The sequence below is a fragment of the Syngnathus floridae genome, chromosome 10 (assembly GCF_059516105.1).
Source record: "Syngnathus floridae isolate MCC-2025c chromosome 10, RoL_Sflo_1.0, whole genome shotgun sequence".
Taxonomy (NCBI): Eukaryota; Metazoa; Chordata; class Actinopteri; order Syngnathiformes; family Syngnathidae; genus Syngnathus; species Syngnathus floridae.
The window spans coordinates 12,719,503-12,733,104 of NC_142422.1; the positions used below are offsets into that span (position 1 = coordinate 12,719,503).

At 44.0% G+C, this 13,602-nt stretch overlaps 4 protein-coding genes across 4 annotated transcripts; all 4 read right to left on the reverse strand.

Annotated features, from left to right (window-relative positions):
* Positions 1–1,976: 1,976 nt before the first annotated feature.
* apoa2 (apolipoprotein A-II) lies at positions 1,977–3,216 on the reverse strand. Its single transcript, XM_088386884.1, has 4 exons — positions 3,092–3,216; positions 2,963–3,007; positions 2,489–2,720; positions 1,977–2,399 (listed from the first exon to the last, which is right to left on the reverse strand). The coding sequence occupies exons 2-4, from the start codon at positions 3,003–3,005 to the stop codon at positions 2,243–2,245; spliced, it is 432 nt and encodes a 143-aa protein (XP_088243010.1). The 5' UTR covers positions 3,006–3,007; positions 3,092–3,216; the 3' UTR covers positions 1,977–2,242.
* Positions 3,217–4,249: 1,033 nt separating this feature from the next.
* Positions 4,250–5,022, reverse strand: apoc4 (apolipoprotein C4). The gene is made up of 4 exons (XM_088386885.1): positions 4,893–5,022; positions 4,744–4,783; positions 4,591–4,675; positions 4,250–4,500 (listed from the first exon to the last, which is right to left on the reverse strand). The coding sequence occupies exons 1-4, from the start codon at positions 4,920–4,922 to the stop codon at positions 4,305–4,307; spliced, it is 351 nt and encodes a 116-aa protein (XP_088243011.1). The 5' UTR covers positions 4,923–5,022; the 3' UTR covers positions 4,250–4,304.
* Positions 5,023–6,964: 1,942 nt separating this feature from the next.
* On the reverse strand, positions 6,965–7,787 carry apoc1 (apolipoprotein C1). The gene is made up of 4 exons (XM_088388291.1): positions 7,692–7,787; positions 7,503–7,560; positions 7,287–7,422; positions 6,965–7,203 (listed from the first exon to the last, which is right to left on the reverse strand). Exons 2-4 carry the CDS (start codon positions 7,558–7,560, stop codon positions 7,170–7,172), a joined length of 228 nt encoding a protein of 75 aa, XP_088244417.1. The 5' UTR covers positions 7,692–7,787; the 3' UTR covers positions 6,965–7,169.
* Positions 7,788–10,188: 2,401 nt separating this feature from the next.
* Positions 10,189–12,541, reverse strand: apoeb (apolipoprotein Eb). The gene is made up of 5 exons (XM_088386754.1): positions 12,448–12,541; positions 12,266–12,330; positions 11,904–12,057; positions 10,979–11,260; positions 10,189–10,875 (listed from the first exon to the last, which is right to left on the reverse strand). The coding sequence occupies exons 2-5, from the start codon at positions 12,306–12,308 to the stop codon at positions 10,530–10,532; spliced, it is 825 nt and encodes a 274-aa protein (XP_088242880.1). The 5' UTR covers positions 12,309–12,330; positions 12,448–12,541; the 3' UTR covers positions 10,189–10,529.
* Between the last annotated feature and the right edge of the window lie 1,061 nt (positions 12,542–13,602).

Sequence of the window (13,602 nt, forward strand, 5' to 3'; positions counted from 1 at the left end):
GGTGGGGGGTTCATCGGTGTATCGGTGTATGCTATGACACAAATGATATGGTGTCTGTATAGCAATTGCATTTATTGGCCCGAATAACACAAAACAACATATGTACAACAACAAAAACATATTCACACTAACAAAAACATATGTACAGACATTTTTTGAGTTTTATAGTGGTACATGAAGTAAAAAAAAGTTTACAATTGCTTCTGTCTTTGTTCGGGCGCGTGAGAATTTTTTGTGAAAATCTTCCTTACCAAGCCAGATGTGCAGTCCATTGACCTGTAGCTTTCATGGTGTTTAACTGTATGAAAAGTATGCTACCTTCTGCTGCAGTGACGGCTACACTCTCAGACTTCGTCACAAAGAAATCCATGAGTTTGGATGATGAGCTCTCACCCCTCGTTGCTTTTGTGTGCTTAGCTAAATTTATGTGTGCCTGTAGGTTGTTGGCACCTTCATTTGCCACAGACACATCAGTGCCTGCCTTACATTTCAAGCACTCAGTTTCATAAAGATCACGACCCTGGCCAAAGCACAGATATTTTTTATTCAACTCCTCAGCAAACGTGCATTTTCATTGCAGCATTGCTTGTAAACACTCGGTGTAGACTGGCCAGCCCACCCTACTTCGTAGCAAAGTGTCAAGATTTGAGGAGAAGGGCGTGACTTATTTGCGACCGATACAGAGAAACCTATAATTGAGTGAAATAGAACAGAGTGTGGCGGCCTGGTGGCGCACTAGTTAGCACGTCCAAGTGTGGAGTTTGCATGTTCTCCCCGTGCCCACGTGGGTTTTCTCCGGGCACTCAGGTTTCCACCCGCATCCCAAAAACATGCTTGGTAGGCCAATTGAGCTCTCCAAATTTCCCCTAGGTGTGAGTGCGAGTGCGGATGGTTGTTCTTCTCTGTGTGCCCTGCGATTGGCTGGCAACCGGCTCAGGGTGTCCCCCGCCTACTGCCCGATGACTGTTGGGATAGGCTCCAGCACGCCCGCGACCCCCATGGGGACAAGCGGTACAGAAAATGGATGGATAGACTGTCAATTGTTATGATAATCATTTTATGCAACATGATTTATGCTGCAATGCAATTTGTGGGCCAATGGGATGCAGTATAAGACTTTACAGCAGGGGTCAGTAAATATTTTGAAGCTGAGAATTACGTCTGTTGATTAGTGCAGAGATATGAGTTTGATACACGCTTTTTAAAGTACAAATGTGCTAAAATTACGTTTAATCTATTATTATTATTATCATCATCATTATTATTTTCATTATTATTATTATTATTACTATTACTGTTGTTGTTGTTATTATTATTATCAATATTATTATTATTATTATCGTTGTTGTTAGTATCGGGGCAAGGGAAAAATTGACTAAGTCACTGGTTGACAAACATTTCTGCCTAGAAACGGGTTGGGGTGATTGATTACCTAAGTAATCATTGGAATAATTGATAGATTAATCAATTCTAAAAAAAATAGTTGGTCTTTGCTCTAGTTAGTTATTGTTAATAATTAGAGAGCCTCGTTAATGTGAAGACACTGATCGTTTGAATGATTTGTCACAATTATTACCAATATCCTAAGCTTAACTTCTATCATTCTTTCCCATTATTCAAAAATGGATTCAGATGTCAGACTTGACTTGACTTGACTTGATTTGATTTGATTTGATTTGATTTGATTTGATTTGAAATGGTTTCAGATGTTCATCAGCATTACTTGAAAATCACAACGCCCCATCACTGGTGAACTATTTCTTGTATTCGATAACGTTTGTGTCACTAAATCTAAATCGATGCTTTGATGCAGCGATTGTGCTTGAGAAGTTTTTGCAAATGTCCTGGACAACGCCAACGTGGATTATAGAAGTGAGAGTGAGGAGCAGAATTTTTAACTGTCGGTGTTTGACGGTGCAGCATCTGGCTGCCATCGAACCGTCAAATGAGATCCAGTTTAAGCTTAAACAGGCACCTTGCAGACATTTTTTTTTATTATTATTATTCCTGTTCATTTTATTGCACACACTCACAGATACAAACATGCACATATTCGCACGAGGACTACTGTTGGTGTACCAAACACAAACATGTTGCACACGCTGAGTACGTTTGGCGTGGACGGCGTTGGCGATTCGATGGTGTTAATAGAAAAAAAAACAACAACAATGCTTGGTGCTCCTTGGGGCTCGAAGCGCTGCGCGGTCTCCGTCAGGCTTCCGGGAAAAGCCGGCCAAGCTTTTTACTCGGCGGGCAGGAACTTGTCCAGGTAAACCTTGATATCGTTGATGGCGTTGTTCAGGGACTCGCCGATCTGGGGGCGCAGGTAGTATCCGTACAGGCCCAGGACGGATGTGCGGGCTTTGTCCACCAGGGGGCCGACCTCTTCAACTATCCCGCTAAGCAGCAGACGTGCGTGCGTGCGTAAATTCCACGTGCCACGAAAAGCTCAAGTGCGCAACTGTGCGTGGCTTTTGCAAACGCTCACCTGCCAACCTTGATGATGGCCTGGAGCTCGGGCTTGGTCTGCAGATCCTCCAAGTACTCTTTGGCCTTGGCGCCCTGGTCGCTCTCTCCCATTTTCTCAATGAATGGGGCCACGGCTGTCTGGATTTTGCCGTAAGCGTTGATCAGGCGCTTGTAGAAGACGCCCCTCAAGGTGTCGTATTTATCCACGAGCTCCTTGTCCGGTGCGGGAATTTCGCACAGGCTCATGGAGACTGCCGTGAGAAAACACAGCAGGCAACATTAAAGCTGATGCTCAAAGCAAGTTGCATTGAAACGCCCAATCGGCACATTTGACCATGAGCGTCTTTTTACACGGGAATCTGCTGGAATGTTTTTGTTCTCTCCTGAAGGGCGCGATTCTGCCAATCACATTGAGACATCTTGCGCATGTTTGGACTCAGTAGAGCTACTACATTAACTTCAAACTTATACATCATGCTTTTTCTTTTCTTACCCTGCAGAGCCAGGATCAGGGCGATGGCGTACTTTGTGTTCATGTCTGAAAGGAGAAGAAACATATTGAACATCTTTAATCATAATTGGCTCGTGCTTTTGAGAAAAAAGCTTAAAATGGAAGGCTTACCTGCTATTGATTGCGTCTGGTTTCCAGAAGTGACAGTCTGCTCTGAAAGTGAGTTGTCTGCAACTGGGAGCTCACATCTGGACCAGATGATATAGGGGGGGACTGCGTGCACACGTCATCTGATCAGGACACACACACACGCACACACACAAGGCAAGGCAAGGGCACCCACGCACACATCAGCTAAACAAAGTCCAGTGTACATGACATTTGCTTGAAAACCCAATTGGGTGTTGCGCAACATCGGCCGTGGTGCATATTCATAATGCACCCGGAGACCCACCTGATAGCGCACAAGTCGCTTTGTACATATGTCTCAATCTACAGCTTGCTTGTAAAACCGCCCGTCCGTCGATTAGATTATCTTGCTGTTCTGCTGCGAGCGAGCGAGGTCAGGAGCATTGGTCTGGACGCCACCTCGCTGAACTTTTGCAAAGTGACCCTTTGTCCCTTTTGAGATGCATCATGTGCCTCTTCATGAAATGAGCCAGCAACCATTTTCGTTTGGGTCATCGCCAAAATTCGTACAAAATGATGACCATGGAGCTAGGTGCGTCGGGGACAGAAAAATATGAATGTCTTGCAATATCATCAGTAAAATTTAATGTGGTCTTCCTTAGCTGACACTCGCTAAGCCTCCGCAGAGGTTCATGCGAGGAAACAAGCACAAAAGAACTGCAAGTACACTTTCTTATGCAGTGGCGTGTGCAATCAAATTCTCCGGCCAACCGGCGCAGTCTAACCATGTCCTTGAGTAGAGCTTTCTTTCTTTATTTTTCTGTTTTCATAGAAAGTGGTGATTGCGCCGTTGTGGTAGCGAACACAGCTAACTTACTTCCTGGCTAGCGAAAGCAGTTCCTCTCATCGCATTTCAATCTTTGGCATTGCAGAAACAGAAACTGACTCGCAGGAGTCTCTTTGAAAAAGATGAATGTCAAAGTAAAGAAGAATTGCAACATACTGAACATCATCTTTTGACCTTTGGGGCCACCATAGTTCTTGCTCTTGTTTCGACAGTGTGGTAGTGTTTTCGACACGTTCCATCTTGCCCTAATAAATTTGGGTGCCTACCCGCATCTGGCCTTGACTGATCTACTTGGCCAAACTGTTCGAATGTGTCAAATTTGTTGATTGTTGTGGTGTAGCACAAGCACAGACTTTGTTGTTCAATCACATGCTTTGTGTTGTTGCTTTAATGATGCAACGTTTGCTGTTACATGGCTCCTTGGCTGCTGGTGTTGGTGGCAAAGAAGGGCAAGTAGTCCAGGATCTTTTCCCTGGCCGCGTTGCTGACGCCTGCCGCCCATCGGCTGTAGCTGTCCACCGTCGGCCGGATGTGTTCGTCGTAGTACTCGCTCGCAAAGTCCGTCACCGTGTCCCTCACCGTCTCTGCCTTCTCTTTGGCCGTGCTGTGTGCACAAGTAGGCTGCTTGAGCCACGGTTCATCTGGATTGCGGTATGTGTGCGTGTGTTGAAGCGCATTCAAGTGCGGGCAATACCGAGCCTTGTCAAGCAGTCTTTGCAGGACTCCCGGTGACTCGCTGGCATCCGGCGCTGGCGTCTGCGCCCGAAGCGGCCCGCATGCTGGAAGTACAGCTTGTCAGTTGTCAGAAAAGAAGTGGAGCAAAATAAGCAGGACCAATCAAACTTACCATGAACCAGCAAAATGAGCGCAATGACGAGAAATCTCATCTGCCGTCAGACAAACAGAAACGTGATTGATAGATTGTTAGTAGCCCATCGAGTTGAGGGAGTTGTCGCTTTTAAAAGAGAAAAACAATGAAAATGAGGAACAATGTACCTTTTGTTTGTTTGTTTGTCTTAAATTCATCCGCTCCGGCGTAGGCGAGTTGAATGAAACGAGTGTTATTGAGCCATTTTATTTATATAAGGCCACAGGTCGTACATTGGTCCCCATGGCCTGACTTTTTGTTTGAGCTCCGCGTGGCAGTTAAATAATTAGCTCGTTGGTGTTTGCCTGACAAACTCTCATGATAGTTTGAGAACTGTGGCTGGCCTTGCATCTTCTTTTCCAGCATCGACTCAAATGAATATTGCACACTCAGAAGCTTGAAGCACTTTTCGAGGCCGTCGTCCGTCACCTGCATCGGCGCTCTTCGACGAGCGGGCGCTCATTTGCGGGCGAGTGCCCTTTGGATGGAGTATCGCGGCCCGTTTGGCACTCGCTGAAGTGTTTGCCGACCAGTCAAAGTCTCTGATCTGATCGAGCGGGACCGATTAGGGCGTGTAGAGAAGAGCTTCCATGTGATAAACGTGTTCGGCCCCGGCCCGAGGTTTCTGTGGGCAGAGTCCATGGCAAAAAAAAAAAAAAATCAATCCGATCGCTGAAGCAACAACAGCCCTCATCCCGCAGCTGTTGAAACACAGCAGACTTTGTTTGTTCCGTTGGGAATGGGGGTGGGGGTTAAGCAAAGCCGCATGTGGGTCATCTTCATGCGAAGGAGCAAAACGAGAGAATCAGTACATTTCCATCCAGTCAGTAAAGATCTGATTGTTAGTTAAATATTAGCCTGAGTGATTATTCTGATTATTGGAGAATGATTTTTATTTTTTTCACAAAATGGTCAAACTGACAGTCTATAAAACAAAAGCCCCTCCGGTCAGTCAGCAAAGGCCTGAATTGCAGGCCTACGAGCATTGAACCTGTGCTGCGGGGGCGGGCCCAGCTGACAATCGTCTAAAAGTTTGCTGAGGGCATACTAAGGTTGTTAGAGTTCGCCAAAACTAATTTAAAAAAAATCAACTAATAAAACCTTAACAAATTCCCCCGAAAATGAAAATTAAGCCCACTCTAAAAATATTTGATAGAATTAGTCCAAACAAAATAAAAAGCAATCATAATGAACAAAAGTCTTCTAGCATGCTTAAATTGATTCCAACCGTCCAGTTTGATACAATTTGCAAGCGAGCCAAGTCGGTCCAGTCGCAAATAAGTGACTGTGCAAGTGATTTTGAAGCTGTTACAAAAGAGATAAAAAATAAAATGGAACATATCAAATAACAATCTTTTTTTTTTTTTTTTTTTTAAATACTGGAAAGGTCTTGACACAGGCCGACGTGTCTGATGACCTCTCCGTCGCCAGGCGGTCTTCCAGGCATCAGCCTTCAGTGAAGCAACGGTGAATCATTAACCAACGTAAACTTTAGTCCGGCTCTTGTGAAAGCGCTCGCGAAGAAAGCCGCCATGTTGGCAGTCACCTTTGCTCCCATTGACACAATTGATGCGCACACGCCGCTTCATCGTCGCCACTTGATGATTTTGATGAGTGGATTCAAACAGCCACGTTAAAGGAGGGAATCAGTCAAAGGAAGTTATTTTTCATGTGGTCTTTTTTTTTTTAATGAAAAATGCATTTACTTGGTTTTAGTCCTTTTAAAAGTTAGAACAGTTGTTTTAAGAGTTGGTCAAAACACAATCGCCGATGAGCCCTCCTCAGAATTGCAGTGCTAGCGGTTATGCTTGAAAGCCTCGCTAAGAAAGCTAACATAGAAATAATGACAATACAACAGTTATGATTCATCATTTCAAGTTATTTGGGACAAAAAAATTTTGGGGGAAAAATCATCTCTGTTATCACTGCAAAAGTGGCCATATCATGGAAATTGACTTTGTCCGTTTTGGGCCTCAGAGACAAATCAGCGCTGCAAGTGTGGATGGCCTCGCAATGCATTCTGGTACTTGTAGTCCATTTGTGAGCTTTTGATTCCCCCTACATTTTGCTTCTATTCATTGAAGTCCTTCACATTGATTTGGTGTTTATTTTCTTTTGGGTTATTAGTCTGGATTTCAACCAACTCTTCTGTTTTGCTTCACCGCTGCGGCGATGGCGTGCAAACACAATTGAAAGCACCTTGTTGTTTTCTCCACAGTTGTTCATTTATTCACATATTCAACACACTTCGGACATATTTCCAAAAGTACCACTGAATGTTTTAACAAAGCCATTGAAATGGATTCAATGTAACGCGTCCGCACTGAGAGTAATGCAAGCATTTAGCCAGCGGAGCGAAGTCTGAAGACGACCAGCTTCGGGCGAAGGCTGCACACTCCAAGGTCCTAATCAGAGCCAAACTGTTTCTTAAACCAGTTCCTGTTGGAGCACAAATGCACAATTTCTCATTTTCAAGGTGTGTGTGTGTGTGAGCGTGCATGTGTTGTTGATTCCGAACATACTTGATGTTGTTGGCAAATTCGCTGTTGCCGAAGTTGTCAAAGGTCTCCTTGGTGTTGGCCGCCATGTCTTTGAACGCTTCCGCCACCCGATCGCCGTAGCGGTTCAACCTGTCCTCTATGGTCTCATCCTGAGCATCTGTGAGCGGACGTAAAAGAATTAAGTGAATGATCATTTTGAAAATGAGCCGTTGATGACCCTGTGAACTCGCTGCTCACCCGTGTAGGCGATCAGAGCCAGCAGGAGCACGGCGACTGCCAGGTAAACTTTCATCATCTGAGAGGAAGGAGGAGAAAGTATGCATTCAAGTTTTTACAAGATTGCTGAATGTTCTGAAAAAGAACCACTTAATGTTGTGGTCAAAACAACTTTAAATTTTATTTGAAAACATTCAAGTCGTTTCCTACCTGTTGTTGGAAATTTCTGTGTTTGCGTGTGTTTGTAAGCACGCGTGTGTCTTTATATGCTTGCACAGATGTGACGCACTCCAACAAGCACACCCCCCCTGATTTTTTTTTTTTACTGATCGTGTCACTGTCGCCATATCAGGGGTTGAGATGCCAGAACAAGGGTCAGTCATTTCATTTGGCATAAAAGCTCATCGCAACCGCTGTAAAAAAAAAAAAATCCGATTGGCACGATCATATAAATGTTTTACATATTGTGTGAATTGTTTTACTGGTTCAAGCATCAGTCAGGAGTGGCGTTCTTTGATCAGTGAGACGTGAGATGCCAATTGACTTGAGTCCTGATTGCATCAGGAGTCCTTTCAATTCTTGGATGCTCCTTCCGACCCCTTCCGACCCCAAATCTAATCAAGCTTTTGAGTGAGCACACACACTCACTAACTCATTCATTTTGCACTTTTAATGTGTGTTCTGCATTTTGTTTTATTTTTGCTCCTTTTTCAAATGATTGTTTTCATCGCTGATAGCAAAGGTCCATTACTCCTGTGACCTACATTGCAGTGTCCCGTCACAGTCAGCTTGTTTGCATATAAAGCAGCAGCAAAGGGATTGGATTGCTTCACTTTTTCTTGCCCAGACGTTCCTCTTTTCTTGTAAGAGGGAAATAAAGCAGACTGATTGTGCTGTCTGAACTTAATTCCCCACCTCCCTGCCTCTTTGTAAATGCAAGGAAGTTTGCCATCTTTGCTCTGCTTTGCTTTCACACCTTCAATTTCGTTTGAAGTTCATCTCCATCTCCTTCCTGCCTGTAAACCCCCCCTTGAAGAACTGGAGGAGGGAGGAGCGTCAAAGTGCCTCGACAATAAACATCGCTGGGAGAGAAGGAGGGAAAGGGCGGAATTTTTCATAGGAGCTCAAATCTCTGCAGTTTTTTTTTTTTGAGGGGTTACTCGCAGTGAAACACCTGTTTATTTCCGGAGATTTTTTTTTTGAAGGAATGTTATTGTGACACAGATGGAGCAGACATGCTGAGCGACTGCTCTGTAGTGCACTTTGTTTGAGATGGATAACACTCTGGACATGAGCGTGAATATCATTGGCAAAAAGCCACACACACACACATGCACACAGCTGGCCAGGACTTTGTCTTGGGTCTGCCGTTGCGTGCTTGGTATCATATGATGAAATACAGTCATTGAAAATCAGATATGAAGGCGCATCACCGTCTGTGACATATATACATAAATATATATTCAGTAGTCCCTCATTTATCACGGATAATTGGTTCCAAAAACCACCCGCGATAAGTGAAATCCGCGAAGTACGGTCACCCTCTCATCTGTACATTTTATTTTATTTTTTTTGTGTCAATAAATGTAAATGAAATATAAAATTGTTTTAGATAAAATATAAAATGTGTATTATATATATATATATATACATATATATATATATATGTGTGTGTATATATATATATATATATATATATATACACACACATACATACATACATATATATATATATATATATACATATATATATATATATATATATATATATATATATATATATATATATATATATATATATATATATATATATATATATATATATATATATATATATATATATATATATATATATATATGTAGATATATATATATCTACCAGAGCAATAGAGGCCCAAATCTACCACACCAGACAAGACCCCAGGTGTAGATTGTGCAAAGAAGGTCCTGAGACAATCCAGCACATAACTGCAGGGTGTAAGATGCTGGCAGGTAAAGCATACATGGAGCGCCATAACCAAGTAGCTGGAATCGTGTACAGGAACATCTGTGCAGAGTATGGACTGGAAGTCCCAAGATCCAAGTGGGAAACGCCTCCAAAGGTGGTAGAGAATGACCAAGCCAAGATCCTCTGGGACTTCCAGATCCAGACAGACAGAATGGTAATGGCGAACCAACCGGACATTGTGGTGGTGGACAAAGAGCAGAGGCCGTTGTGGTTGACATAGCCATCCCAAATGATGGTAACATTAGGAAAAAGGAACATGAGAAACTTGAGAAATATCAAGGGCTCAGAGAAGAGCTGGAGAAGACCTGGAGAGTTAAGACTTCAGTGGTACCTGTGGTCATTGGAGCACTAGGGGCAGTAACCCCCAAACTGGAGGAGTGGCTGAAACAAATCCCAGGAAAAACATCTGACATCTCAGTCCAGAAAAGTGCAGTACTAGGAACAGCAAAGATACTGCGTAGAACCCTCAAGCTCCCAGGCCTCTGGTAGAGGACCCGAGCTTGAAGGGAAAAAGAGACCACCCACGGGGGGTGAGGAAACGTTTTTTTTTTTTTTTATATATATATATATATATTTATATATATATATATATATATATATATATATATATATATATATATATATATATATATATATATATATTTTTTTTTTTTTTTTTTTTTTCTCAGGTGTGTGGAAGAAAAAAGGAGAAAACAAGAGTTTGGTATTTGGGGACTTGTTTCTTTACTGGCAACAGAGAGCAGCAGGCAGGCAGCAAGATGCAAAATATGAACGACACTGGGTTACAAGCAACAACAAGCGAGGCAGCGCTACCTAGCGGCTGATTGTCATTATCACATCTTCAGTCTGTTTATTGTGTTACTTGAAATGAAAGACTTGAAAGGCAATTTGGTCTAAGGCCTCCTCGGTGACAGTTTATCTACAAGCGCGACAAACTGAACTGAACACCGGAGAGCAACAAAGTGACGATGGAATCAGTAACTCTCAACTTCCTCCTTCTCCTTCCCAGGTCTAACGGACCCTCTCAAAGCATCACCCTCTCAAGCCGAGGCGGTCTCCTTGACCGACTCCACGATGGTGTCCAACTTCTCGCGGATCTGGGCAGTGAGCGGAGCAAAAAGCTCGGTCAGCTCGTCGAGCTTGCCCTCCAGGGAGGTGCGCAGCTCCTCGGCGGTTGCCTCCAGCTGGGTCCTCAGGCCCTCGGCCTGACTCTCCAGCTGCTGGCCTAGACCTTGGGCCTGGGTCTTCAGCACAGTCGAGAGGTCGGACATCTTTTGGGAGGCGGTGTCGCCAGCCTGCTCGACAAAGGGCTCCACCTGCTGCCTCACGGCATCCAGGTTCTGGGAGGTGCGCGACTGGAGCTCGCCCAGGTAGGTGGCCACAATGCTGGTGTGAGGGAAGACCACACCAGCGTTAGAATTTGAGCACTTTGTTCCCCCATAATTCCCTGAAAAAATGCATTTAGCTTAAAAGCTGGGCTTGAACTCACTTGCGGATGTCCTCGGTGTCCTTGCTGAGGCGCTTCCTCAGCTTGTTGATGTAGGCGTTGATGCGGCCTCGCACGTCGCCGGAGTTGGTTTCCACCATGGTCTTGAGCTCGGCCAGGTAGTCGCCGCTGCGCTCTTTGGCGTCCAGCATGTCCTTCTGAAGCCGGTTGGCCAGCAGCTGCAGGTCGGTGGCCAGCTGATCCGTGGGGGCTGAGGCACTCAGCTTGGCCTGCATGTCGTTCTTGTACGTCGTCAGTTCGGCCATGGTGTCCATGATCAGAGTGCTACCAACCGAGAGGAAAAGGAGGGCCGTCACGCGCTAATGAAAGACCATTTCATACCTATTTCCATACGTGGCTAAAGGTAAAAAACATTGCTCAGTTGACATTTTGCTACTCCTTGTGGTGTACACATCTTGGCCACCAGGGGTCACCATCATTTGATGGTGGAACAGATACGAATGTATGCGTATTTTATTTAAATCTAATCTGGCTCCACTGTTCTGTTGAGCAGTAATGCAACATCATTGCTAGTTTTGCTAGCCTGGCGTTTAGCTTGTGTGTCAGTATTGAGCTAACAGACTTTTTGTAAGGCAAAATGATGCATGCGTAATTGTAATTGCTAAATGTTTGTAAATATAAACATCAAATGGCTTAAAGCAGGCATAATTGGCATCTTTGTTGAATAATAGTTTTCCAGTGTCATTTAAGGTCATGCTGTTAATAGGTTTCGGGTTGAGGTGGTAGGTTTGTAGTGAATAATTGTGGTTTGGGTTGTGGTGGTATGTTTGTGGTGAATAATTACTAAACCGCTATTACAGGTTTGTGATTGTGTCCATGTTTGATGCATGGTGTTGAGTGGCATCTTGTGGCATTGATAAGTAATTGCAACCCCAGGGGGGCTTTAATTATTCAACAAACGACTTACTCAAGCTCCCGGTTGAGCTGCGAGCTTTTGATGGTCTGGACGACTCCATCAGCCTTCTGATTCAGATTGGAGACGTACTCCCAGAAGCGGTCTACGGTCTGCACCCATTGGTCTGGGGTGGCGTCGGCCTGGCGCACCACGCGGGCATTGCAGCCTGCGATGGAGATGAGCCACCACCGTGTGAAATGATGCACATTTTCATTTCCTTTCTATTTGTTCATCTTAATCTATGCCAGCAACGTCAGGCAGACCAATAATATGCGAGTTCGTTTTTGTTTGGAGATTTGTAGCAAGTGAAATCGACTTAAAAAAGCGCACATGCTGCCTGCACTATAGTTGTATTTTGAAGTGGGAGGACTCACCAGTGAGGACTGCCAGGACAAGGACGAGAGCTACAGCCTTCATGGTCAGTTGCAGACAGATACTCCTGGAAAAAGGGCAACAAACAAATAACATTATGAACCAAAAATGTTTTATCGAAAATTTCGAATAGCTTTTCATTGATTGTTTTTGTTTTTTTATTCCGTCGCCGTTCTGGTCTCACCTGAAACGGTTGAGGCTGATCCTGTCGAGTCCGCAGTGACTCGCAAGTTTTATAGGCCGCTGGCGAGCGTGCGTAGAAGTGGGCGGGGCTTGTTTACGCGCATTCACAAGCCCCCATCGACGGCCAGTACGCCTCCCCCGCCCCCTTCCACGAAGTTGTATCTCGTCCGAAGTTCTCGAGCGTGTACGTGACGTGCACACACGCGCGCGCGCGTCCTTGCCTCGCATCCGTTCCTCTTGCGCGCTCTCTTTTGCGCAACGTGAAGCAACACAACAAACTTGAAGCTCTAGAGATTAATCCTGTGACTCTATTTATATTTTTTGCCACCCTAGTTTAGAGTAAATGTTGAATTTTTGCTTTATTAAGAAAAACACCATGAACAGTGCCTGTTAAATTTCTCATTTACATATTGCCGAATGTGTGCTTTTTAATGTCCTTCCTTTTGTAGTAGGAAGCAAGACAGTTTTTATGTAAAGTTAAGTTTTCATAATCATGAAAAAAGAAAATGTGTCCTTTTCAATACACAACCAGAGATTTTGTATTTTATTTGGATGATGTTGATGCCACACTTCTCTTCAGATAAGTTGACAATTAATCACCAAAAAAACTGTCAGTCCAAATTTCTCCTCTGACTATTATCATGAGTTTTACATGACACCGGGTCACATACATGCCCCTTGACACAGTTTAATTTGCTGACATCAATGTCATGATATCACTTTAAGTCGTGATTTTAAATTACAAAATGTGTTTTGGACCAAAAAGTTTCATCATGTTTGGTAACTTTGTAAAGTTTAGTAGCTTTTGCTGATGTGAACCAAATCCTAATAATTTTTCTCACTCTTGTTGATAAATGTACTTCACAGATTTTAAAACACCAGACCGCTTTATGCAGACATTCCAGGTTAATTTGTCCCTTGACCCCACTGCCCACTCCCTCGCTCATTGGCAAAAGGGCCTATTTTGTCAACTCAGCAGGTGTTGAATGTTCACGACATCATCAAGTGGCCTCGTGAATAAAAACAGCAAGTAGCAGCAGGATGTCAAGTCAGAAGGCAGAGTTTGATTGGGCTTTCTCATGCAAATGCCACCGGCGACACCTGGACGGACGGTCTGGCCCCAACACACAAGAACACATGCTACCCCCTTCTTTGG

Excerpts from the sequence above, each read along its gene's own strand:
- apoa2 (XM_088386884.1), bottom strand. The coding sequence starts at position 3,005 with ATGAACACAAAGTACGCCATCGCCCTGATCCTGGCTCTGCAGG. Across the intron at positions 2,721-2,962 it reads CCTGATCCTGGCTCTGCAGG|TCTCCATGAGCCTGTGCGAA; the intron begins GTAAGAAAAGAA and ends TTCTCACGGCAG. Across the intron at positions 2,400-2,488 it reads GCCATCATCAAGGTTGGCAG|CGGGATAGTTGAAGAGGTCG; the intron begins GTGAGCGTTTGC and ends TCTGCTGCTTAG.
- apoc1 (XM_088388291.1), bottom strand. The coding sequence starts at position 7,560 with ATGATGAAAGTTTACCTGGCAGTCGCCGTGCTCCTGCTGGCTCTGATC. Across the intron at positions 7,423-7,502 it reads GGCTCTGATCGCCTACACGG|ATGCTCAGGATGAGACCATA; the intron begins GTGAGCAGCGAG and ends GTCCGCTCACAG. Across the intron at positions 7,204-7,286 it reads GAATTTGCCAACAACATCAA|GAACTGGTTTAAGAAACAGT; the intron begins GTATGTTCGGAA and ends GTGCTCCAACAG.
- apoeb (XM_088386754.1), bottom strand. The coding sequence starts at position 12,308 with ATGAAGGCTGTAGCTCTCGTCCTTGTCCTGGCAGTCCTCACTG. Across the intron at positions 11,261-11,903 it reads CAGCTCAACCGGGAGCTTGA|CACTCTGATCATGGACACCA; the intron begins GTAAGTCGTTTG and ends CTCGGTTGGTAG. Across the intron at positions 10,876-10,978 it reads GACACCGAGGACATCCGCAA|CATTGTGGCCACCTACCTGG; the intron begins GTGAGTTCAAGC and ends CCCTCACACCAG.
- apoc4 (XM_088386885.1), bottom strand. The coding sequence starts at position 4,922 with ATGAATTTAAGACAAACAAACAAACAAAAG. Across the intron at positions 4,784-4,892 it reads GACAAACAAACAAACAAAAG|ATGAGATTTCTCGTCATTGC; the intron begins GTACATTGTTCC and ends GTCTGACGGCAG. Across the intron at positions 4,676-4,743 it reads GCTCATTTTGCTGGTTCATG|CATGCGGGCCGCTTCGGGCG; the intron begins GTAAGTTTGATT and ends CTGTACTTCCAG.